The following is a 26,345-nucleotide window of genomic DNA, read 5'->3' on the forward strand; positions in this document are numbered from 1 at the left end:
AAGCCTGATTATTTTCATCAGAATTGGCCATAAGATGCAGGACATAATCTCCACAACCCATGTCCCCCCTTAACCTCTTTCCCACCATCATGGGTCACTTCGTAGTCGATGGTCAAATGGGTATAGCATTGGGTTGCAGTACTGGTGCAATCGGGTTCAAAACCAACTGTCCAACCAACCACTGGGTACAGTAAAAGCTCGTTAATTCGAATTTCGCGGGGACGCCCATTGAGTTCGAATTAAACCGAAATTCGAACTAACGAAATTCATTGAAAAAACAGCAGGAATTGAGACCTGAGTTGTTGGAAAATCACTCAAAATATTTACTTGCGAAAATAATCCGTGATCACTGTCTGTTTCTCTTCTTTGAATGCGATCGCCATAGCCTTGTTTTCCAACGCGCGAACGTGGCAGAAAGCATCCTCTGCGTCTTCCTCGAAGCTGAAGAACAGACGCACGACACGCATAGCCTCCATTAGTTCCAAAGCTGAGAACCACGTGGGTGCATCATCCTTTTCGTCATCCGCACCTACATCGACGACGGGCGCTTCTCCACCAGTCACCTGTGCGATGATATCATCGTCGGTGATTGTGCCGCAGACCGCTGCACAGCGATCTGCATCGACGTAGTCGTCGAAGGTCACGTCCTCCAGCGCATCCCGCAATCCGGCAGGAATGACCACGGCCTCGCGCTCGTCGGGCTCGCAAGCTGTGCCCTCATAGGTCACACAAAAGCCACTGTGGCGGAAGCAATTGGCAACAGTTGTTGCCGTGACCTGATCCCAGGCCCGTACCAACATATGCAAGGCCGTGAGCAGCGTCACATCGTAGCGACACGGCACCGAACGACTTCGTAGCTCTGACGTACACGAGGCCTAGCGACTGAATGTGCGGCACACAAAGGGCACGGAGACTACGCAGACACGTCCGGCACGAACCACCACACGATGCGAAGAGCGAGCGCAACGACGACAGTGATGCCGCTGCGCTCGCGCCATCTATCGTTGAGCCTTGAAAGCTTGCGGCGGCAGTATAAAATACCACCACGCAGCGGCGCGCAGTTCGAATTATCGATAGAGGAGCCGATGCGCGCGTGAACTAACGAGTTGGTTAACCCATAGACGCCTATATATTGTGGCCGGACCGTGACCATCAGTTCGAATTAACCCGAAAGTTCGAATTAATGAGGTGTGAATTAACGAGCTTTCACTGTATGTGCCGCCGGGTATGTGACACTCACCAATGAGGCTCTTTGGCACCAACTTGGGTCACTGAGTGTGTGCCGCTCTTCAGTGACCAAAAACAATTCATTTAAATTTCTCCTGTGCTGGGTGGAATTGAACCTGCGTCATACATGTTCATACAATCTTGTTGAACATACTATCGAACTGCTAGATGACCGTGTAATTCAGTGTCGCTAGATTGCGCAGTGTGTCCAGAAATATGTGTGAGAGAAGTTTGGTGGCACACAGGCCTCGTACATTATGCGTTTTGGCGGTGGCATGATGTGCCGCTACATTGCTTCAGCGCCAATCGCCTTATCGTAGACATTCATTGTCAGATGGGTTCTGCCCGAATTCTTTCCTTGCTTCTTTTCCCTTCTAAGGATTATAAGAAGCCATCCTTCACGTAAAAAGCCTTGTAGTCGGTCAGCACACTTCCTTATGTTTTTTTGTTCTCGTCCCATGCTTAGGGCTGTTTACTTCTACAATGTATACCAACTTGCTCACCTACTAGTGTTATTCCACTACGTCGTTCCTCATCAAGCCTCAGGGCTCTCTTGGGACATTGAAACTTCATGAATAAGTTGACCATTCCCTCCTGGTGTCTGTCAACGTGGCAGGCTGCCCAGTGGACTGCTCAACGTGCTGATCATGCCGTCGGAGGGCATCGAGGAGTTGCTGGAGACAGATGGTATTGGGCACGTGCACGTGGTGGCATCGCAGAGCCGCTGCCGGGAGCTTCGCCGCCTGATGGCCGAGCCCCTGGTGTCCTTCTCCAGCTACTGGGGCTGCGGACGGGCCGTGGCTGTGGTGCTCGAGGGCGCCGATCTGCACGGAGCTGCTGCTGGCATTGGCCAGTCCTTCGCCAACAGTGGTGGGAAGGTGAGAGAAAGAGAGCAGAAATGGGGAACCACGCAGCATCATACTACGCACTTCGGCAACGGCGTTTACGCTTGTGAACACGAATACTTTTTACTTATCCTGTCCAGTAGTGGCAAGGATCAAGCCACAGAAACTGAGCTCCGGGTCAATTCATCCTTCTGCTTACCCAATGTTACTCCAGTTCAGTAGTGCTACGCATGACCAGTTTAATAAAGGTACTACCATGTCTGACAGGACGGTCGACGGGCCGCATTCCATCAGCAGTGGTGAAATATTTGTGGGATTTCCTTCCTCGTTATGACTGCAGCCAATAATTGACTCATACAAGGGGTCTGAACCGCTGGTTCTAATGTTTTTATGAGAAAATGCGACATTACTGACTGAGTGGAAATCTAAGCACTCTGTAATTAGGAAAGATCACTAGAAGATGTGTGCCATACTACCATCCTTGCTTTCTTTCAAGACAGTCTAGAACAGCTTGTAATAACATTATGTGAGTGACACATTTCTCGGTCACATCCGCATTCATCGGCAACTGCACACATTGGTGTCTACAGGCAACGGTGTTACTGGCACCATGCCAAGACGGCTTGCTTGGCACACAATACTATTGATCCTAATGCAATTCTGTCGAAACCGGTTATATCGAACTCACAAAAAAACGCCTATCAGTTCAATATAGGGCATAATTCGATATAAGTCTTCTAAAGAATTGGTCGTCATAAAAGCACATGCCATTTATAAAAGCACTGTATTGATGAAATTGTCTTAGTTTCACATGAAATGGTCCTATATCTGTTCTTCTGTATCTTCTGTATCTTCTTCGTATTCTCTAAAGAGTCGGAGCAGTTGAGGCCGCAACCTTCCACACTCACACAAAAGTGCCGGACTAGTGTGAGTGCACCAATCACCTGGAGGACGTGGGCAAAGGATCGTCATTGCTTTCCTCATTGTGCCCGCTTACACTTGTGCTCGGTACGATGTTGGCAATGTAGTCTTCGTTTTCAGGCTCTCCAGTGGTCACAACACCATCATCCGCACTCACAAACTTGTCGATCGTTGATCCGTCAGTGGCTTCCGGAAATCCCGACAGCTCGCTCCAAACTTCGTCAAGACCGGCGATGGCTTCGTTGCACTCATCAGAATTTTCAGTCATCACCGGGCTCGCGGAAGCCGACATGTCTGAAGCAGTTTCGGATGGTTTATGTTGTAACCTCTGCCCAGGATCCATTCAGCGTAGAAAGGGCACTGAGCAAGTCGATCTTGAGCTCCCTGCCGACACGAAAGTTCTGCAGCAGTAAGGCGCTTCCGATAGCCAGCTTTCAGTGAGCAAACCCTGATCTAAGGGTTGCAGGACTGACGTATTGTTAAGTGACAAAAAGTGCAGCTCACTGTTGCTGAAGCTCGCACTGCAGCGGTTCAATGAACAATTGCCCCCAGAAGTAGGCACACTCTGCGACCTTTGCCTAGCAAATCATCGTTCCACGCTTTTGTGTTTGATCTGTAGGTCACTGGAAACCACAGTGCATTCCGAAGGCACCACGGCGACTTGCTTTTGCCTATAACTTGGGGCCGAAGCTTTTTTATCCGTCCAAATTGGTTGCAAACAGCACGGATACACGGGCCTTGTTCACTTTGCTGCCGTGAAATGTTGCCCCGACACGCAAGTGCCTTATTTGGGAGCATTTGCCAAAATAGAGCAGTTTCATCGGTGTTGAAGTTATCTCGGGGTTCATACCTTGCTGTTATATCTGGCCACTTTTCTTGCAGTGTTCACTGCCAAAGTCCACAGCTCGGCTTTTTCCAGTCACCGCTTTGCCAACAATCACGTGCCGTTCATTGAACCGCTGTAGCTAACCGGAGCCACCTCAAAAATCCACCGTGCCTAGGAGAAAAGCCATGTCCTTGGCTTTTTGGTCGATCATGGGGCCGGACACTGGGACGTTACGTGACCGAACATCGTGCAACATTCACAGCCTCGTACATGTCTCCATACAAGGCCATGCGTACGCATGGGGTGCCAACGGCTCTGACTCTTTTGTCTGCTTTATCCCTAATCTCCACCTTATTCTTCAAGATCATGCTGAGAGTGCTACTCGGAATCTTGTGCGCTGCATGAAGTCCGACTTCTCATTACATTCGACTCGATTTATGATTTCGAGCTTCACTGCGAAATGCAAATTCTGCTGCTTCGCGCCAGCCGTCAAGGCAACACTGCGGAAGAAGGCCCACAAGGTGCAAACGGTGCAAACACAATCGACGAGAAAAGCAGCAAGACAACTTGCACGACGAGAGCACAAGAGCCTCTGATTGGCGGTCTGAGCAAGCGCTGCTGGCAGGCCAGGATCATTTTTGCAGAGGAGTGTCAACGGCTCTCCCAACTAAGCACGGTCACGGTAGGGAGAGTGCGCAGCCGGGCCAAACCACTGTTGGGTTGCGTTGAGTTTCTCCTCCACCCTAAGGGAAAGCCAACTTCTGGGGGCACTTATGTGCCACTTGACGTTTGATACGTCGGCAGTCTCTGCTAATTTTGCTCGATGTAAGTGTAATTTTTGCTATATATTTTCATTGTGAATATAGTGTGTTCAGAATCGTACGATATACAGTATAGACCACTTATAACGTAACCGCTTATAGTGCAGGACCAGATATAGTGCGGTCTTTTCAGACTCCCGTTAATTTTCTCATAGCACTCTTATGTATACACGTATCGCTTATAGTGCAGTTGCGGGAAACGAATACCGGTTACAGTGCGGCTGCCTGGGAGTACGGAAGTCAGCGGAGACGGCGGACGCTCCCCTCAAACGGGCGCCCCAAGGAGTGCTCGAGGAAGAAAGAGAGACGAAGTGGAGGAGAAGGGCACGTGGTGCGAACGAACAGCCAGTGAGGCTGAAACCAGAATCTTGAGTGCGAGTCATGAAATATCACGGCGCTCATAGGGAGGGAGGGCCACAAAACTGCCAAGGCCAGACAACGCTCGCTTCACGATAACGACAGTAAACGAAACTTGAAGGAGCGGGCGGCGCCGGCACGGCATGGGGAAGGGCGCACGCAGAGACAGTGGAATGTGAAGGAGGAGGGCGGCAAGGAAGAGGATTTTGCCTTGGCAACTCTGCCGCTTCGGTGGCTCCCTTTGCCCTCCCTCGTACCTCCCTCACGTTGGACTGTCACCGTGCGTGCCCGCCCCCGTGCAGGCGCCACCGCTACAGCTGGCCCGGCGCCAGCTCCCCGAAGTTTCGTTTTCTGCCGTTATCGGGAAGTGGGCGTTGGCTGGCCTGGGACATCGCCGCTGCTTCCCTTTGCGTCATAGCCGCAGCATGCAAGGTCAACACGTGACTAGAAAGTAGAGGAAGCATAAAGGAGAAAGAAGGGTTCACTGCCATTTTCTACGCATGGCTACGGTAGCGTGGCTTAGACGTCGGCACGTAGACGCATGTTCCGGCACAACGCAGAATCGGTGACCTTGCCATTTGAGAATGGGTGAAATTTCCGCCGCATTTTTTTCTTTCTTTCGACATTGAGGGGTCTCTCCTAAGCTTTACTCTATGGCGGTGCCGGCGCAATGCCGGTTGGAGGCGCCGCCGCGTGATTTGGTTCAAATTAACGAGATTCGACTAAATTGAATGCAAATGTTCTAGCCGCATTCCTCGACTGTCGCATATGCGTGGCGGCTCGGTGCACATGTTTTGCATATGTGCGGGCCTTGAAAATTGTTGCTTTGGTTATAGTGCGGTACCGCTTATAGTGCGGATATTCGCGACTCCGGCGACTGGCGTTATAAGCGGTCTACACTGTACAGGGTGACTCGATGTAAAATGGGTTCAGTATAGTCGGGTTTGACTGTAGAACCACATTGCCGACAGTACAAAGTGCACCCCGTGCGTCAGTCAGTGATGGCGGCACTGTCATGGAGCAGTTTTCTGAGTCAATTGCCTTCAGAGATATGATCGCTTTATCAAGATTTCGTGTAACTGGGCACCGGACACTGAGCAACAGCATTTCTGCAGTGCATGCTGGATAAACGAAACACCGACGTGTCCGGTGCCGAGTGTAAGACTGATCGTGTCAGGTATTCCCGAAAGCAATCGACCAAGAATATGGAACCTTCGCACAAATCTGCTTCCAGTGACGCCAAATTCGCACACGATGCCGGTTGGGTGCTACCAAAATTGAAGCAGCGGACGCGTATTCTCGGACGATCGCTCAATCACGGCTGAATGCTTGGCAGCACATGGTGGGGCCGCAATCTCGCGCAGCATAAGGAGCATCAATCCATTAACAATAAATGAATCTAGTTTGGTCATTGTTAGCCCCAATTCCTTATTGAAGAGCACAAAGCTTGCTCTGTTATATTTATTGACTGTTTCATTTAAATTTTAGATCGTGTCTGATATATAGATCTACGTTGGACACTGTGGCAAAAGTGCTTGTCGCTGCACCAAGTCAGATTTTTGCCTGCGTCAAGACCTGCACCAAAAGGTCAAATGGCTGTTCCACTACTGCGCTGGTGACAAATTTAATTGGTAGGAGTCGAAATAACGGAAGTGTACTGTTCTCGGCATATCGCCACTCAATTTTCTCATAGCTTTGGTTGCTGTTTGCATACAGTACGTTATACAAAATACAACCCTTTCCCCTCCCTTTTCAGGGTGCAATTTTCTTGGTGTTTTCTGAGCGAGGATGGCAATCCCATCTGGTGTTCCTCTGGCTTTGCATAACCATTGGGTGTAATTGTTTCTACTTTGCAGGGTGAAGCATGCGGTGTGCAAGTGTTCGTCCAGGAGTGCGTGTATGCCAAGTTCATAGGGCTGCTGAGGAAGGAGCTGCATCGCCTCCGTGTTGGTGCGCCCAACAACCGAACCAGCGACATGAGTGTTGTCTTCCCGCAAGGCATATCCACGCCTCCGTCGCCACCGAAGATTGCCTACACGGAGCTGCCTGATGCTGAGGTTGGTCAAGAAGCATTTCATCCTCGTTTTGCCAACATTTACTTAATTTACTCGTAGTGGTCACGGGTTCCCAAGTTCCGGAGTACTGTGTGAAGTTTATGTGCTGAACAGATACAAATTGCCAAACAGTTGGTTGGGTGAATACGGTGCCTTTGTTTAATGCTCTTAAGTTCTTTTGACAGAGCTTAAACAATGACAGAACAGTCGAACCAGAATTTAACCAAGTCAGGTCTTACATGAAAGTACCGTATATACTGTTGAACCCGCTTATAACGATCCTAGATATAACGATCTATCGGTTATAACGAGAATATTTCAGTGCGTTTACAATTTTGTGACTCTCCTTATCAAAACTGCTTCCAGATATAATGAAAGTTTTTTTAATTGCCATACTGCTACAACAAACGTTTCGAACCCGGTCACGGTAAAAAGAGGGCACACGCAAAGTGCCAAAGCACGGAAGCGCAACCAAACTGGGCGCATGGCAGCGCGCGCCCCTCTCCAGTCTAGCCACAACGACTTTCGAGATGAGCAAGCGACCACTTCGCGTGGATTTCAGAAACCGTGAAGATGGTCACGCATTTTCAAGGCAAGCCTCTGGGGCGGGGGCGTGCCGCCCACAACATAAACAGCGTGGCCCGGGCCATGCGCTGTCTACGACGGCGTCACTCTCATCTTTGCACAATTGTCCATGCAGCACCATGTGCATTATGCCTGGGTCAACGATTTGGTATGACCATCTGTCTTTCCACCATGGGAAGAACGGCCGCTCAGACGTTCTTGTCGATGCGTCCCTACGCGGCCCAAGTCAGTGAGAACGCTGCACTATGCGCTGCCACCACCCGCCACCACCACGCGCTGCCACCACACAATGTTACAATGGATCAGCTGTTACTACGCCGTTATCGGGAAATCACGATTCGGTGGCAGTTCGTTTACGTGTTGCCGATTGCTGATGACTGTTTGCTGCAATGCGTTTTTTTCTAACATCGCATTAAAAAAAAAATTGCCTAAAGCGACATAGATAATGTAATTTTACGGCTTTTGTGTGGCTGACGCGCACTCATAATACTGAGACCATCATATCCGAGGCCTTCGCAAAATGGCGGCGTGATGCAGCATTTTCCGAAGTTTTCGCTTCCGGCCAACTAGAACACTGTCATGTCCTGTCAGAAGTCATGTCCTGCTGGGAGTAAAATATATAGCGAGCTCTCGGATAAAAATTGCCGGCTGCTCTTGCAGTTTTGAAATGACAGGTGATGGGAACCTGGTGCCATTCTGAAAGAGCTACACGAAGCTGCATTTTGTTCTTTAGATGGACGTTTCTAACTGAAGCATGCAACTAGGTGCGGGAATGCACCGGGAACAAAAATTACACTGGAAGTTTGGTTTTCGAACCAAAGTCCTACCGAATTCTAACTGCTGACACCAGCTTCAGTGTGGTTAAATTTTGAGCGTTTGTAAGGGTGATTCTATTTATAACAAACTACTGATATAGCAACCACTTTTCACGGAACTATCAAGTTTCTTATAAACATGTTTGACTATATTCAATTGTAAGGCACTCACAATTATAAGGCGAAAGAACTCGAGTATATAAACTGATCTATCGATAAAGAGTAGCTGATAGGTTTTTCAGACTTGATGGGGATTGCCCAAAATACTCAATACAGTGAAATCTCTATATAACAAACTTCAGGGGACTGCGGCAAATTGTCCGTTATTTGGAAAGGTCATTATAATGAAAGCCCCAAAATTAACCATCTCGCCCATCAGTTGTCACTCTATGAACTATGTTGGCTTAATGATCTCATTAAGGGTTCTGCTTTCAGCTTCTTTCTGCAGGTCAAGCAGACAAGCACCACTACCCGCCAAGGCCAGCACTGTTTGCGGACGTTGCACCGTCTTCACCAGTTGTGGTTGACTCGGTATGTTACTGTACTGTGGCCAAATCTTTTGCTGCACTCGAGACTATTTCATGTGCCGGTCATAAGTTTCCACCTGTGAGCCGGCCTTGGGAGTGTTGCAATTCTGACCAGCATCAGAGACAGGATATGTAGACAGTTAACAAGACAGAATTGAGCCCAAATAATGGAAGGAGTCTGGAAGACATTTCTGTGACGTAACATGACCTTGCATCAACAAGGAAAACCTAAGAAAAGCACATAGCAGCATCAGGGTACGCACAGGTCCTTGAAAACCCTTGAAATTGAAAGTTCCGTTTTCAAGGCCTTGAAAGTCCTGGAATTTCTTTTCCGTCCTTGAGAACCCTTGAATTCTTAGGATTTTCACGGGGTCTGACAGTGCGACTAACATTATAGGGCGGTTGAGGGTGGTCCCGGCAAACTTCATTGCTTTCCGCAACGCCGGAACCGCGAAGTCAAACTTCCTGCTCGAGGAAGAAACGAGCGCACGTCCGCCGCGCACTTTTTTTCTTTTTTTTCCCCCTCTGGCTTGCTTCGACTTCGGGGTTGGCCAAAAGCCATAAGTTGCTGGCCACAATGAGGCTAGAGCGTCTCGACCTCCTCGGAAAAAATACAAATTGTGCCATCATGCTTATTTGTAACGAAAAAGCAGTTGCATGAATCTTAACAGTTGAATTTGGTAGTATTTCACTTTTTAGGTGGGTTCGCCTTGGGCTGACATTGGTACAGCCTCATAGTCCGAGCGTTGTCTGTTGGCCACATTGTGCTTTGTTTATCTGCGTGCGCGCTTCGGTGCTGTCGACTCTTTGTTTGCTTTTCCCCCCGTTTCGGTTGTGTTGCGCATGGTTCAGAATAATGCCTGTGAAAAGTAAATTCCAAAGCGCCTGGCTCAGCAACGAACGCAAGCAACTGTCGAACGGGGCTTCAGCGTCAACCGCCAGATCTCTGTAGAGAATCTGAAAGGTTTGTCATACATTTCACAGCGTATCATTAGTGACGCAGTGTACACGGCAGGTGGAATTTTGAATGTTCCTATAACAAAAGAACTCGGAATAGCTGTGTCCACAGCGAGGCAGCATTACGGTCCACACTTGGAATCGGAAAAGAAACGGTACCAGGAAAACTCGAAGCAGACAAAAAGGCGCACAATCATGGAAGAAGTTGAAGGGTTGCAGACAAAGAAAAAGAAGCTTGAGGCAGTTGTTGCCGATTTAACGGCCTCTCCAGATGGATATGCAGAAAAGGCTGAGAGAACTGGTGACATCTCGCATGTGGTGAAATCAAACAGCTTGAGAAAGACTGCAAAAGCGAAGGCTGAAGAACTCGGCAGCATTAAGACTCAAATAGAAAAGAAAATGAAAGACCTGCCCCGAGCTTCAGAATTTCATCTAGACGAATGAAACTGTACGTGCACTAAGTAAAATGACTTTGCTTTGTTCTGTCCAATAAAATGTAACGTGTGTGAACTACCGTATTAAATATAAATTTTTTGAAAGGTCCTTGAAAAGTCCTTGAATTTTTTTCTTGGAAACCTGTACGAACCCTGATAACTGTATTCTAACACTTTGCGTGTGGGAACTTACGAAAAACAGTGTCACTCACATTAAGGGGAGACGCGGGGATCAGATTGCGAAAATCACAAGAAAAATCGATTTTTGAAAACCACGCGTTGCGGTATCAACAACGCCTAATTTACGCTGTATCAAAATGGTTTGGCTGAAAACGCACAAAAAATGCCTGAAAAAATTAATTTGTCAGTGCGCAGGGGGAGAAAACAGCTTTAAATTGCGCAAGATCACCACAGCTCACTGAGCCATATCTCGTATTTCCCGCCCCCGAGCGCTGCCATCTTGGTATCGTTCGAAAGCTCAAAGTTTCGCGTTCCACTTCTCAATTCGTCCATCGTTGCCATCATGTAATAAATGCACAAACACAAAAGAAGCACGGGTCTGCGAAAGGTAGTCACACGGGCCCTCCGATGAAAGTGGGCCTCCGATTGGCTGCCGTGCTGAAAGGCGTCTCTCCATTGGTTGCTGCTTTGGCTGCGGCAAGATGGCAACCGCAGTTGTCTGCTTTGCAAACCACGCCGGCGTCTTCACTTGACACGCAGAATCGCAGAATTCGGATTACTGAGAGCTCACACTTTAGTGATTGATCGTTGCTCGTTGGAGAAGAAATTTTGGACGAAGCACACCTTCGGAATACTGAAGCGCAAGCCTCCTACGGCGAGAAAAATAGGGCGTTTAGCGAGAGAAGCGGAGGAGCGCCCGACTGAACGTGCCGGGCCGCAAGGCTCTGGGGGGAGGATAGGGACGGCGGAGGCCGCGAACTACGCCGCACACTCCCGCCCGGGCAGCTGTATCTTGAAAGCCATCTGCGGCGGTTCCAGAGTCCTTCCTCTCTGCGCTGTGTTTTCACGGCTTAATTCGCGTTGATGTTAGCGGCGGGACGAAGGTCAATTCGCTCGCTGCTGCTGCCATGCTTACTCACTACAGCGTTTTGACAGCGACTTTCTGCAGTCATTGAATGAGATGCGTTCATGTTTGATTGTGCGTACGTGGCACCATGCTTGTTAATTTAATTCGCATGCCTATGTTTACAAGTTTATACGGCCAATAAAACTACTATCCTTATTTCATATAGCTGTCCACAAGTTTGCTATCGCAATCAATGCTTCGTCTTTCGGGGGAAACTGAAACTTTTCCTCATTATTTTTTTTTAATTCTATTCTGGAGGTGACTTTCTTTCTTTCGCACTTCTTTCCGTGGCTGTACCAGCTACCCGCGTGGACAAATGCGACTTCCGAGGTCTAGTACCGCGGTCGTCCACATTTACTGCCAGATTCCCATCATTCGTTTCTGAATCGTGAGCGTGTGTGGCTACTTTGCGTCGGCATCCATGCTTGCCCGTAACAGCGCGCTTGTGGAAACCGACCCCTCGCGCTCGTAGCTTCTACTGCATAGGCACAGAAAGTTGTCCCTTAGTACAGCAAACTTGTAGCCAGAGAGGTGGACGGTGGTGGGCGGGTGGTTATAGAGGTGGGCGGTCAGCAAAACCACCGCCGCCTACCATGGGGAGAACCCTGCTTCCCTGCTATAATCTCTGATGAGATTGGCAGTATTCATTAATAAAATAAATAACGCGACTGCAAGTATAACATGAGGGGGAACTTTTGATCTCCCATAAAAATGAAAAGTTTATACAGTTGAACCCACCCCGTTAATACGTTCCTTGGTTTTGTGTTTTCCCGGCGGCTTTGCCGGGTTCCTGCAGTTGCAACCTAAATCCCATTGACTCCCATAAATTATGTTCCCCTTTGATATGTCGCCATTTTGTAATGTTCCGCATCTTACGTTGCATTTGGATGTGGCAGTCATGTAAAGTTAGCGGTGCAGAGGGAAATTTCCTCTCGCATGTTGCTACAAAGATGATAAATGTAAACGTTGCAACGGCCGTTACGTTGCAGCAGGCGACCAATACATTGCAGCAAGCGACTGATATATTGCAGAAGCATATCTGGAGAAAACGTGCACAGAACTGTTGGCGAAGCACCCGAAAAGTGTGCAACGGTTAAACCTAATAGCGTGCAAATATTCTAAACTTCGAATATTCGATTCGAAAGACACCTTTGCTATTCGAAATATTCGAACCCCCGAAAATTGCTGATGTCGGTTCTATAAGTCAACTTCGCCGCAGTACAGCTGCGTTGTGCAGTGAAGCATGTACAGCGAAGCATATCAAAAGTAAGAAGGGGGCACAGTCACGAGACTCCTACTGGTGCTTATGGGTACCCGACAATGCTCCCTCTTCATGCATCTGGATGAAGGGTTGGGTATTCGCTCACATTGATAGTCATTGTCTATGGTTTCTGCACATTTAAAAATTTTTATTTGTTTACAGGTGGGTTGGCCACTGGTGTTGGTGACTCAGTTCCGCACAGCCAAGGAGTCGGTGACACTGGTAAACAGTGCATTGCATCATTCGGAAGTGAGCTTGTGGACTGAGAAGCTGCCCGTTGCCTTGGAGCTTGCAGCTGCCTACAAAGCGACAACTGTCTTCGTCAATGGGCAGGGACTCCGTGACGCTTCCGTTGAGTTTGGATCGCGCGCTGGTGTCGCCTGCGGTGAGCGGGTGAGTTGCTTGCTCCTACAGCAGTGGTTTGGGGATGCCTGAGCACACCCCGCACCAAAGTGTAGAAAGGCATCAAAGAGAAATACAGCATTGACACCACTTATAATGCAATTTGCCAAAGTCGCAAATATCCACACTATAAGTGGTACCATACAGTATAATCAAAACATTTTGCAAAAGTTTGCACATGTGCCAAACATGCAGACCAAGCAGCCGCACATATCCAAGAATCAAAGCATGTGACTGGGATGTTTGGATCCATTTAAATTTATGAATGTTGAAATGTTAACATTTGAGGACCTGTGATCTTTGCATGAAGCGTACAAAGTAACAAAAAAAAAACAATGTTGGCAGTGTCATGATAGCAAAGCGAAGCCCTGTGTCGTGGAGTCATGGATTACATGATGACGTAGATGTTGCTGCGTGTGCAGTTATACTTGGCAAACTGCACAGGACCGTAGACGATGCGTCGGCACACGTTCCCACGACTCTCCGCGCAGTCGTGGGTTCTTGCAGTCTAGGCCCCGTTTTGAGACTATGCTCATCTATAACGTTACCATTAGCGGAGACAGCACATTCGCAGCACTTGCAAACGCGGACAATGCAGGACAGTGTTCCATGTCTTACGGGTCGTGTTGAACCCGACATTGGTCCCTCGCCATTATCATAGACTGTGGGGAGATTTGGAATGCCATTTTTGTGCATTCAAAAACTAACATTTTCACTAGGAGCAGGGCATTTGCCCGTTTTTATACAACAAAAACTAATAGAGGTGCCTTTATGAAAATGTTTCTACTTTTTTACATTTCAGGATGCTGGAACAGGGGCATAAGTGGTAAATGTAGTTTCTCATGCTTTTAGGGCCAGTACGTGGCTTTACATGAAGCTTTGCCATGTTTTTGGAAGGGTACAGTTGCATATTTAGTATGGCCATTCATACGAACACTAAAGCTACAAAACAATGTCATTAATGTTGCAGAAGCTGCATTCTAGAAAAAGTTACAGTTGTCTAAAACTTCAAGTGTGTTTTACTCATTTAGATGTTTTTACATACTGTACTCAGCCTTACGAGGCTTTGGTTTGTTTTTGAGTGACAACAACGAATTTGGTATTGTTGTATTAGTATTGTAAAGATTTAGGGGGTGACTATTCCTATTACTCTAGCATCATTTCACAAATTACAACCAAATAGTAATCAGAGAAAATTGAGAAAATATATTCACAGTAAATGTTCGTCTGTTTTCTTACCTACACAATGATTTCAAGTACATTAGACTTTCGTTAATTCGACTCCAGTTAATTCGATTTTTCAGTTGAATCAATTCCAGTAGAAGGTCTCGGCTCGCGCCCATGCTTTTTAAGGGGAGATGTGAGCCTTTGAGCGAAAATTTTTAAAATCTTTCCAACGTGACCGAGTTTTTCATTTTTTGAGAAAATTGGGCCAAAAATAGCCTGCGTGGTGCAACCCAACACGATACCAAAACTACCTTTGCGGCTTTTGTATGCTTTACCGCATAACACGAATATATTGCGGCGAAGCTAACTTTAGGGAACTGGAAGCCATATTGCAACACGTCTAGACCCTTGCCCATTTTGTTGCTGAATAATCGGGTACGTGCCGGATTTCTACTTTATCTAGGAGCTTTCAAATCATTTCTATGTTAGTTTTCTACTTTCAACACCTAGAAAGTGGGCCCGAATTCGATTAGGGGACATATTAGAAACGGGAAAATGCTTCCAAATGAATCATCAGTGTGTTCTGGCATTTTTTTCTGCATCTTGTTCAATTCAACTCGCCGGATAATTCGGTAAATTTCGTCAGTCTCGGCAGGGTCGAATTAACAGAAGTCGACTGTAAGTAAAAATGACATCACCCCCTAGAGTAAGTCTTTAGCATTGGCATCATGCACTTACTTTTTGTGTTTAGCCCGAAAAAACTGTCAAAAAGCCCTGTTAGCCTCTTGGTTCAGTGCGTCTCTGAAACTCGAGATTACCAAACCGCCAGCACTAATCGTGCGGGAAGACAGTGCACGATGCCACGCCATCTCAGCTCGTCGAGTCTTTGCACACGCAGCAGATTAACTCTAAAACAGGGAGCACGGGCTGCGTAAGGATGTGACGCACGCCAACCTGTCCCCCCCCGCTACCTTCCCCTCGTGCTTGTGTGCTCTTGATTGCGTTACTGCGAGCTTGCTTCGCTCCCCCATTTTCACCTTGCTTGCGTGGGAAGACGGCACTCGCTAAGCCACCATCCTTCTTGGCTCACCCTCGCACACTCTCACTTGCACCTAAAGCATATAGCGCACAGGGCGTGATAGGATCTTATCGAACGTGGACTTCATTATGGCGCTGCTCCACTTCAGCGATCGCTCTCAGTCTCGCGGTGCGCGATTGGATCGGTGCATTCGTAAGCAGCCACATGTACTGTATTTATTCGATTATAAGGTGAGGGTGCCAGTTGGAGAACCCAAGAAAAAAAATATTGGGCTTTATAGTGTGACTTCACGGCATCGCATGCGCGCTGCCGTGCAGCCAGACTACACAGCGAAATTCGCACTGCCGGGAAGCCACACCTAAAGGCAAAATTTGTGTATACGGCAGGGGGGTGACTCCGAGGCTAAAGATTCTGGGAAAAAAGCCTCGCCTTATATTTGAATAAATACGGTAATTCAGCTATTTGACGATCTGCGTCCGCAGAAGTTTCCATGTATTGTCTCGGTATTCCTTTGTGGTGGCAGCGAAATTTCATTATACAGTTAAACCTTGATATAATGAGCTTCAATATAACAAAATTTCACTGCCGCCGCAGAGGAATATCGAGACAATAAATGGAAACTTCCGTGGACTCAAACAGTGAAATGATTAAATTACAAGCGGCTGATTGCGAACGCACCTCTCAAATCGTGCGCCGTGCGACAAAAGCGACCGCCAAAGTGGAGCTGCATCATGTTCCGTGTAAAGTCCAAGTCCGATGAGATGCTATCGCACCCCGGGCACTGCATGCTTTAGGTGCGAGTGAAAGTGTGGAAGGGTGAGCCAAGAAGGATGGTGGCTTGGTGAGTGCCGCCTTCCCGCACGAGCCAAATGAAAGAGGGGCAGGGGAGCGACCTCGCAGTAACACGATCAGGCGTGCGAGGGTGGGTGGGGGGGGGGGTTAGTTGGCACACGCCTCATTTCTTTCGCGGCCGCAGCAGATGTCATACAAACGTGCGCACTCTGCTTTAATGGTAATGTCGCGTGTGTAAAAAGTGGGCGTGCCGAAGCGGCGTGGCATCACATAAGCTGTCTTCCCGCGCGTTTTGTACTGGAGGTTGCGCAATCTTGAGTTCCGGAGACCCGCTGAAGCATGAGGCAGAGGAAGCATTCGCTGCCCGCTGCCGCCGCTTTTTATAATAGCATTGTCGGGCGACGCTATCATTACCTTTATAAAGCAGAGTGCGCAGCTGCGTATGCGCTCAGCCGCGCTTACAGCCAGGTGCAACTCATCTCCCACGACGCTATCAGCTGTGGGGACCGAGTGGATGCGAAAGCGTGGCTGGCTTCGCTTAATTCGTACCGCTGATGTGGAAAACATCAGAGGACGCGTTAGAGTCGAGTGTCCCCACACATTGCTGCACCACCCATGGGGCCGTAACGGAGATATCTGTAGAGGCCAGAATCCCAGCCAGGCTCACTGTGCATTTTGGGGTCGGCAATGGAATGGTTTCGGATTAAAAAAAATCAATGCCAGTCATTTTGTAAGAAAACCATTCTCTTGAACGAATTTCTTTCTACTCCTGCAAACTCGTAGGGCCTTCTTACGTTCATCAGGCCAGCTGAGAGCCCGGCTCAGCTGTCCCGCTGCAAGAAGAACCTAGACGAATTTGGAGCCAAGGTGCAGGATGTGCCCATGGGTCCATTTGGCAACATCGAGGAAGGGTACGTCCAGTTAAAGAAAATGGCCCTTTTGCAGCAACATCTTTTGTGTCCACTTTCCAAGAGCATTTGTGGCAGCAACTGCACTGTCCCAGAATCACTGCGCCCTCCTTGTGTACATTTAGTAGGAAGATCCTTCCATTATCTGTAACGACGAAGATCGGCACAGTATCGTGGGCTGGAAGTTCCCACTCCTCGATGACACCTACGATAAATAGCTCCAGGTTTGCTACAGTGTGAGAGTCTGTCATCTCCGTGCAAGCCAATGCATGCGCTTGTTGCACGAAATCACTGTCCATGACGGGACAAGTTACACAAACGTAGCTGTCATTTGCCCGCGATGTCCAACCATCAGTTGTGATTGAAAGCATCTCCACTCCTCTTGCAAAAATGTCCCCGAGCTTCTTTTTCACCTTCTCTTTGCTTGATGCGTAGAGGTCTGGAATAATGGCTCTCGAGAACGTTGTCCGAGACGGCACGGCATAATCCGGCATAGCAAACTTCATCATGTCTAGGAAACCTGGTTCTTCGACAATGTTGTAAGGGTGCATACCACGCGCTACGAAGCAAGCTATCATTTTTGTCATCTGTTGGGCTTTTGGGGCTGACGCTTTCATTTTCGGCTTGAAACTGTCGGGTATGCATGGCTGTTGACCACTTGCCTTGCTTGCCCCCTTGAGCTTGCATGGCCTTTCGCGTACGTCCCGCTTCTCTTGGTAGTCCTTGTGCTCCGGGTGTCTCCTTAAATGCGTTGCAAGGGTTGTTGTCGTACTTGTCGGGGTCTTCAGGACTGCCTTGCATTTAAGACATCGAGCTTCGGTTCCCAGTGGAATCTTTACAAAAAAAGTCCAAATCGGATTGCTGGCCACATGCAAGTCCCCCATGGTGTTCTCTGCAGTGGTCCAAGGTGGCTGGGATTGATCAAATGCCATTGCGGCAGAGACAGAGTTGCCCACTAAACGCAATCGACCACACCACCACGCCGACGAGATGCCTTTTTGTACGCCTTTGTTCTGAGTATAGTTCTGTTTTCCTGGTTTGGTTTGGATTAAATTGAGAAAAGTATTACTGAATCCAAAACCGAAACTTCCAAAAACGCCTTCTCCCTGCCGCGTGTGGCTATTCGTTCTTGCCGAGTACTTTGAAATTTCCTAATAACAAAATTCGAATCGAAGCGAATATCGAATGGTGCATTATTCATTAAACTATTCAAAAATATAGAATATTCGCACAAGCCTATTCCGTAGTATACACACTCATGTAATGAATGCACTTCCCACTTTTCCAATGGAAGCTTGAGTAGAGTTCAGGTTCTTCTGCCGAAGGTACGGGGGTTGCTTCCCCACTTGGGCGTCAGAAACACACTGCCAGAGATGGTTTACACAAGTGAAGAATACTGCTGCTACAGATAGCGGCTATAGGTTCGCTGAAAGCTTAGATGGATTGAAGCAGACACAGATGATGCTTGAAATACAACATGGAACTGGAACACATAGGGTGACCCTATATCGGCAGAGCCGATCGTGCATAGCACCTCAAGTTGAGTCCAGAACGCTTGATCAGTACAACGGGGCCACGTTTTCTACCCCTTGGAGGCCCGTCCCAAGCATCAGGCCAGTCGGCACTGAGAGGGTAGTCCGCTGGCACACCAATCGCCAATCCTGTATGAGGATCGTGTGAGTGATCCACCAGATATCTAGCATTGCGCTTCGTCCACGCAGCCTTTCCTTTACCATATTTTAAGGTGTTTTCTCCTCTCCCTAAAAACAACATAGAAAAAAAAATGCCACAAGGGAGATGACGAATGCATAGCAATCGTACTCCTGCACAAAGCCACAGAGCCTAACACAATGGGCACAATAAAAACTTGCTCCTGCTTAGCTCAGCTAACCCTAGATATGCAAAACGAAAGCTTTTTTTTTTCTTTTTCGTCCAAAGCCTGCCTTTGTCTACTGTTGTGGTCCCGCTTCCGGCGTTTCGCGAGCCGAACGGCTCGCTCTTCGTCAGTCTCCAACGCTAGCTTCGCACGCTTAGCATTCCGGACCCTCTCCAGTGAAGTAGCTCGCCGGTCGATATCCGCAGGGTGGTCAGACACCGCTTGCCGATGACGGCTCAAAGCCTCCCGCTCCCGCTCTCAGAGAAGATGGCCCAGCCTCACTCTTATCCTGCTCCCGTGTTCGATATAGGTGAGGGCTTCGAAAGCGCTTGGGAAAGGGCTCGTCGTTGATGTGCCAATTTTAGCTTGAGGGCTTCGAAAGCCCTCACGCTAAAATCGGCACATCAACGACGAGCCCTTTCCCAAGCGTGTTCGCGGTGGTGTTGCTGAAACGCGTTAGGACACGTCGTCAGTTGCTCATGAATGACTCATACCCACCTTAAGCAATGGAGCATACCCCGTAAACGCGGCCTCCCCACTACGCCAACAGAAGACAAGTGAAATTCTACGTTAGAATTATTAGCGGCAACGCAGCCAGCTATGGAAGCAGGCGACGACAAACGCGGGAGCAGGATGAGAGCGAGCGCGGCGCTCCTCTTAGCCAGTCGCGCGGCGAGTCACGAGGTCAGGCGGCGACCCAGCTGCGGAAAGCGCATGCGCCAAACCGGGGGCGGAGCTCGCCGCAGTGAGTCACAAGCTCGCACTGACTTTTTTTTTTTTTTGTAGGCGAGTGCGGCGCTCCTCTTAGGCACGCGGTGAGTCACGCGACGGCAGATAAATACCCTTGAAACAGTTAAACTGTTTGTTTCTTGGCACTGCGCAAAAGCGCTGCGCTCATGACTGTGAGATCCTCAGTTTGAATCGCATGCGCTATACTTTTTTTTTTTTCCCCTTTAAAATAGTTCTTCTGTTTACACCTTCTAGGCCAAAGGAGCTGTAATTTCATTTCCTAACACATGAATGGTGGTGACGAGCATGTCCGTTGTTGTCGGCCCTCGCACAGGCAGTAATGACGCTGCCAAAATTGGGAGCGCTGGTGAAACGGAATACCTTATAATACGTCCATCCCAGGGACACGGGCCAACCACTGATGGCAAAAAGCTGCTGCTTCACCATTATGGAGTGTATATTGACCGCTGTGACCTCGTTTTGAGTTTTTTGAGAAGCAAAATTCCCCAGATTTCTCTCTCGCAACTCATGCATGTGCAAAGGGTTGAACAAAACGCGAGAAAGAAGCTCTCAGCGGTAGCCCGGACTAACAGTAGCCCACCTCAAAGGCCATGTTTTCTGTGTTAGAATGGTTCTGAAGCACTTTTTACCAAAGTCGAGATATTCATTTGAAGGTAAAGTAGGCTATTTCATAATTGATGTGCAGCAAAAAGTACTTCAGTGCTATCAGCAGAAGCGGAGTTATTGGCAATCAAAAATCGCCTTTGCTCCCCTTCGCGGTGATGTTCTTCAATGCCTTGCACTGAGCAGGCTATGGCAGAGTGGGGCGTCACCGTGTTGCACAGTTCAGATTTGATTTTGGATCTTAATTGCTGCAGCTGAAAAGACAGACTAAGGGGAGACACAAAATCACCAGCCCTTCCCCTGTCGAGAAAATGGGGATTAGGGAAGCTTGTCGTGTGTGTGTGTGTATCTGACCTTCATGGTGATTTCCTTTCTTTCTCTCCCTTTTCTTTTCTCTCTCTTTCTATATTTCTTTCCCTCTCCTTATTTCTTCCTTTCTCTTTCTCTCTTTCTTTCTTCCTTTCTCTCGCTCTCTTTTATTTTTTGTCCCTGGTATGTGCCATTGAGCATGGACCCTTTCTGCACTATCGCCAGGATCGGCCCACTTTTCAGCGTGACACCGCCGACACTTGTGAGCCTATAAAGCTTCGCTTAAAAAGACAGGGCCGTGCAGTGCTAATCAAGTTGATAGTCAGCGCATAGTCCTGTCGTTTCGTGTCTCCTCTTTGTTTGTGTGCAGTGAATGTATTCTTCATTGGTAGCACATTCCCAGAATGCCTAAGGAACATGCTCCTGTAAACAAAGGAATGTAATAGTACAACCAGAAAAATCCTCTCCTGTTTTTCAGGGGTGAGCTTACAACGTACAAGATGTTCATCGGTGGTCAGCAGACACGGCCAGTGTCCAACGCCTCCAACCCTGCCAGCAGCAACGACAGCAGGACAGTGGGCTACTTCCCTGAGGCGGGGCCCAAGGATGTCAGAAATGCCGTGGAAGCAGCGCTCGCAGGCTTTAAGACGTGAGCTTTGTCATTATTTCAAGTCGTGCTGCGATTTTCAACCTGCAAGGTGCTTGTTTATAGAACAAGACAAGCGCTAACAACCGATCGTCCTTATAACGGTTGTGGAATTAAATAACGCAGCAGAAACAGATTACGAAGCATGAGAAAGGATGAAAATGAAAAGCACAACCAAAATGGTTTGGTATACCCTGTTCCCCGACTTGTAGCCTAAATGTGCAAGAAGTCCTTGTTTTATAAATCGCCAGAAGAGCGCTGACGCATGATGTCTATTGACCACTAACCATGTCAATTGTTGCTTCAATTATGTTTCACTCAGATCCCCAGTGGGAACATCTTTGTGCTTTTTTAGAATAGTAGTGTAAGCTTATTTTAATGAAGTTGCATCCAACATGAAAATACCTGTTATATTTGTTATAAGCGTATAATACATGCTGATATTTGTGAGAAACATTTTGGGTTTACTTTGTTATGTCTGATAATTCATTATCTGCGTTGATTTATTGAGGTTTGACTTAACATTTATGGACAGTCCGGAACTCTTTGATGTTATACCTAGAAGCAATTGATCAAGGATGCACAGCTCCTGGCCCTTTGTTGTTCAATGGGGTGTATGTTGTCCTGGCCCTCCAGGTGGTCATCCCGGTCGGCACACAGTCGAGCCCAGGTGCTGTTCTACCTGGCCGAGAACCTGCAGATGCGGGCGGCCGAAATGGCCAGCCTCATACGCAACATGACAGACCGACCCGAGACGGCGTGCAAAGCCGAAGTCGACGCCTGTGTTCGCCGACTGTTTTACTGGGCCGCCGCATGTGACAAGGATGCTGGTTCTGTCCGAGTGAGTGTTAGAGGGATGTATCGTACTGTCGCACGTAATTCTGCACCAAATGTTCCAAGAATCTGGGGCGCAATCTTGTACGCGTTCCAAAATGGAATGGAGGTGGTCCGTTCCATTGAGCTGCACACGATTGGTCAATTTGATCATCACGGTTCAAATTGACCAATCGTGTGTGGCTCATGGTTCAAATTGACCAATCGTGTGCAGCTCGATGGAACGGACCGCCTCTGTTCCATTTTGGAACGCGCACAAGATCGTGCCCCTGAGGGACAGAACGGGTGACCACGTTCAGTCAATCACTTTTGGGGACACTTTCACATTTGTGTAATACAGTATAGACCATTTATAACGTATCCGCTTATAGTGCAGGACCGGATATAGTGCGGTCTTTTCAGACTCCCGTTAATTTTCCCATAGCACTCCATGTATACACGTATCGCTTATAGTGCAGTTGCAGGAAACGAAATACCGGTTACAGTGCGGCTGCCTGGGAGTACGGAAGTCAGCGGAGACAGTGGACGCTCCCCTCAAACGGGCGCCCCAAGGAGTGCTCGAGGAAGAAAGAGAGACGAAGTGGAGGAGAAGGGCACGTGGTGCGAACGAACAGCCAGTGAGGCTGGAACCAGAATCTTGAGTGCGAGTCATGAAATATCACGGCGCTCATAGCGAGCGAGGGCACGGAAACTGCCAACGCCGGCCAACGCTCACTTCACGATAACGGCAGTAAACGAAACTTCAGGGAGCGGGCGGCGCCGGCACGCACGAAGGGCGCACGCGGAGGCCGTGGAATGTGAGGGAGGAGGGCGGCACGGAAGCGGATTTCGCCTCGGCAACTCCGCCGCTTCGGTGGCTCCCCTCGCCCTCCCTCGTAACTCTCTCACTTTCGACTGTCACCGTGCGCGCCCGCCGCCTGTGCAGGCGCCGTCGCTCCAGCCGGCCCGGTGCCAGCTCCCCGAAATTTCGTTTTCTGCCGTTATCGGGAAGCGGGCGTTTGCCAGCGTGGGCAGTTTTGTTGGCCGGTCTGGGACAGCGCCGCTGCTTCCCTTTGCACCGTAGCCGCAGCGTGGAAGGTCAACACGTGACTAAAAAGTAGAGGAAGCATAAAAGAGAAAGAAGGGTTCACTGCCATTTTCTACGCGTGGCTACGGTAGCGTGACTGAGACGTCGGCACGTACACGCATCTTTCGGCGCGACGCAGAATCGGCAACCTTGCCATTTGAGAGAGGGTGAAATTTCCGCCGTGTTTTTGTTTTGTTTTGTTTTGTTTTGTTCGCGCACAACGTTGAGGGGTCTCTTTAAGGTTTTACTCTATGGCGGTGCCGGAGCAATGCCGGTCGGAGGCGCCGCCGCGTGAAATATTTCGAATTAACGAGATTCGACTGTAAATTGAATTCAAATGTTCTAACCGCATTCCTCGACTGTCGCGTATGCGTGGCGGTTCGGTGCACATGTTTTGCATATGTGCGGGCCTTGAAAATTGGTGCTTTGGTTATAGTGCGGTACCGCTTACAGTGCGGATATTCGCAACTCCGGCAACTTACGTTATAAGCGGTCTACACTGTGTAACGTCTTAAAAGGAGACACGGGTCTTTAGAACCAAAACATCGAGATAAAATCGAGATTTTGAAAGTGTCATTTTCGAAATCTACAGCTATTTTCCCACCTATTCGCCAAGTTTCTCGTTTCTAGAATCAGTATTTTAGCCGAAATAATAATTTGCACAATGAGTTCCGGCTGAATTCGGGCCAAAATTAATCCCAAAGCGGCCCTTTCTTCCCATCGCGCAGCTGCCGTTTCACGCTGCGTATTGCCGCCATCTTGGTCTCGTTTGAAAGAGCCGTCTTCCTGCTTAAATTTCCCGCCACTGCCGCTCAGTTTCGTCCATTGGTTCAAGAGAAATAAACCAATAAAGAAAAGTAAAGTATTTGTTTCCTATTGGCTGCTTGAGCACACGTGAGAAAACCGCGCCACCGTATTGGCGGAGCCGGCTGGTGTCGTCTGCTAGGCGAGCCGGCGAGCCGACCCCTGCGCATCGCCGTCGCGTTGAGACGCCAGTTTGAAAAATCGCGTGCGACGACTGATAAGCACGGAACAATGCCTGGGTCAGCACGGAAGTTTCATACGCGGAACCAGTTCGGCAAAAAGCGAAAAAAATCGATGGGTAATAACTTTACAGGTCATTGCATTTCATCGGGATGCGACGAGAAAGATCGAGACGCTACATCGAAGTTGACAACATCGAAGGCATCGAAGTTGACAACGGCGCGGGTCCAGCGTGTACGCCAGCTCGTGAACCCGACAGCGGCAGAGTCCGCCGTGACACGGTGATGCTACAGCCTTCCGATGTGGAGCAGAGGAGGATCAGAACCGAGGAAAAACTACGGGAACTCGCGTCAACGGCAGCGACGAAGCGGAAATCGGATTGTTTTCATCGCAACAGCCGCGTGGTCGACAGCGCGCCAGACGAGACGACCTTCACGATGGTCAGTTTGGATTTGCAAAACCAGCTTTTGAAGTTTGCAAAGTGCACAACGTGTGGTAGCAGCGACATTGCATTCAAGAAAGGTGAGCGAGAATATGGCCTCGCTGTTAAACTTACTCTCTCATGTTCCAACTGCGGAGACATCGCGTCCGGGTGGAGCTCGCCGCGCGTAAGCGACGATCAGACGGTGAACCCGTTCGTGGTAAATATTCTAGCAGTGCGTGCTATGCAGAGCACTGGGAACCAGCAGACAGCGCTTAATGATGTTTTTTCAGTGATGAACATTTCCAACCGCGGCCTCCACAACAAGACGTGGCAGAACTATGTGAAAAAAAAATTGACGCCTGCAGCAGTTCGCGCGGCCAAAGAAGTGATGACCGAAAGTGCCCAGTTGGTTCGGCAACTATACAGTGTGCTGAACCTTCGAAACGTTAATAACATCGCCGTATCTTTTGATGGTTCGTGGATGACGCGTGGACACACATCCCATATAGGGGTAGGTGCAGTTGTGGAACTTTTTTCGGGCTTCGTGCTAGATTATGTTGTTTTAAGCAATTTTTGTGCTGGATGTGAGCGGGGACCAAAGAAGGACGACCCAGTGTACGCAGCTTGGAGGGCTAGCCATTTATGCCAGAAAAACACCGACAAGAAGGCTGGAGAAGTGGAGGTACAAGCAGGCCTCCTGCTTTTCGAGAGGTCCCTCAAGAATGGCCTTCGCTACACTACAGTGTTATCCGATGGCGACAGCTACACTTTTCTTGCTTTGCAAGAGGCTTATGTCTATGGGTACATAAAGATTTAAAAAGAAGATTGTGTTAATCACGTGCAAAAGCGTATGGGCACCCTGCGCAACTTGATCACAAAACACAAGGGGACAGAGAATCTTGGTGGCAGAGGAAGGCTCACAGGCGACCTTATAACGAAGTTGACCTCCTACTACGGTTGGGCACTGAAATCGCACAAAGGAAATGTAGAGGCAACTCACAAGGCTGTGATGGCAACATATTGTCACATTACGTCCAATGATGTAGTCGCTGATCATAGTCTGTGCCCAACAGGCCCAGATTCTTGGTGCCGGCAGAATGCAGCAGCAGCCCGAGGTGAGCCTACTCCCAAACACAGGTATAACTTGCCACCTCATGTGTGCAAAGCATTGCTTCCCATCTATGAGCGCCTCTCAGAAAGGAAGCTCCTTGAGCGGTGCCAGAGAGGTAAAACTCAAAACAATAATGAGAGTTTACATTCCATAATCTGGTCACTTGCACCAAAGCAACGCCATGCATCACTATTCACCGTGGAAGCTGCTGTGGCAGAGGCAGTGATGCGATTCAACGCAGGCAATAGGAGGACATCAGCAGCAATCCTGAACGAGCTCAGCCTGAACCCCAGCCCAATGAGCAACCAACGGATGGCTGAGAAGGACGAACGCAGGGAAAATGAATGTGCTCGGAAGCATGCTTTGGCTGACAGTGTTCAAGGGGCACTGAAAAGACGACATTTGAACAGCAGCAGGCAGTTAGACTACATTTCTGGTGGTTATTAGGAATGTACCTATGTAAATATGTGTAAAACATTTGTTAATTTTCATTAAATTTTGTGCTGTTTGTTTTTTGTACTTTTCTCAAAACTCAATTTTTGGCTCCATGCAATATTGAGGCCTCGATATCTCAAGATCTAGAACAGTTAGAACTGTAATTCTTTTTGCAGAATGAAGTCTAATGTGTACTCTATGAAGGATAGCAAGCAGATTTTTAGTTTTGATTTCAGAAATTAATTATTGTGCTACATTTTGTGCCATGTGGTTGCCACATTT

The 26,345-nt window shown here is 48.5% G+C and overlaps 1 protein-coding gene across 7 annotated transcripts in view; it reads left to right on the forward strand.

Moving 5' to 3' along the window:
* LOC119465221 (aldehyde dehydrogenase family 16 member A1) overlaps window positions 1–26,345 on the forward strand; it is a 109,423-nt gene that overhangs the window by 30,524 nt on the left and 52,554 nt on the right. For 3 of the 7 annotated variants that reach the window (XM_049656374.1, XM_049656373.1, XM_037726017.2), the window contains exons 5-11: window positions 1,844–2,105; window positions 6,854–7,054; window positions 8,887–8,982; window positions 12,880–13,110; window positions 16,901–17,028; window positions 21,042–21,212; window positions 21,846–22,050. In XM_049656374.1, the coding sequence (XP_049512331.1) occupies window positions 1,844–2,105; window positions 6,854–7,054; window positions 8,887–8,982; window positions 12,880–13,110; window positions 16,901–17,028; window positions 21,042–21,212; window positions 21,846–22,050 (1,294 nt within the window). The remainder of the gene's footprint in view (window positions 1–1,843; window positions 2,106–6,853; window positions 7,055–8,886; window positions 8,983–12,879; window positions 13,111–16,900; window positions 17,029–21,041; window positions 21,213–21,845; window positions 22,051–26,345) is intronic. The other 4 variants (XM_049656376.1, XM_049656375.1, XM_049656371.1 and 1 more) reach the window with 4 other exon arrangements.

The sequence above is a fragment of the Dermacentor silvarum genome, chromosome 9 (assembly GCF_013339745.2).
Source record: "Dermacentor silvarum isolate Dsil-2018 chromosome 9, BIME_Dsil_1.4, whole genome shotgun sequence".
Classification (NCBI taxonomy): Eukaryota; Metazoa; Arthropoda; class Arachnida; order Ixodida; family Ixodidae; genus Dermacentor; species Dermacentor silvarum.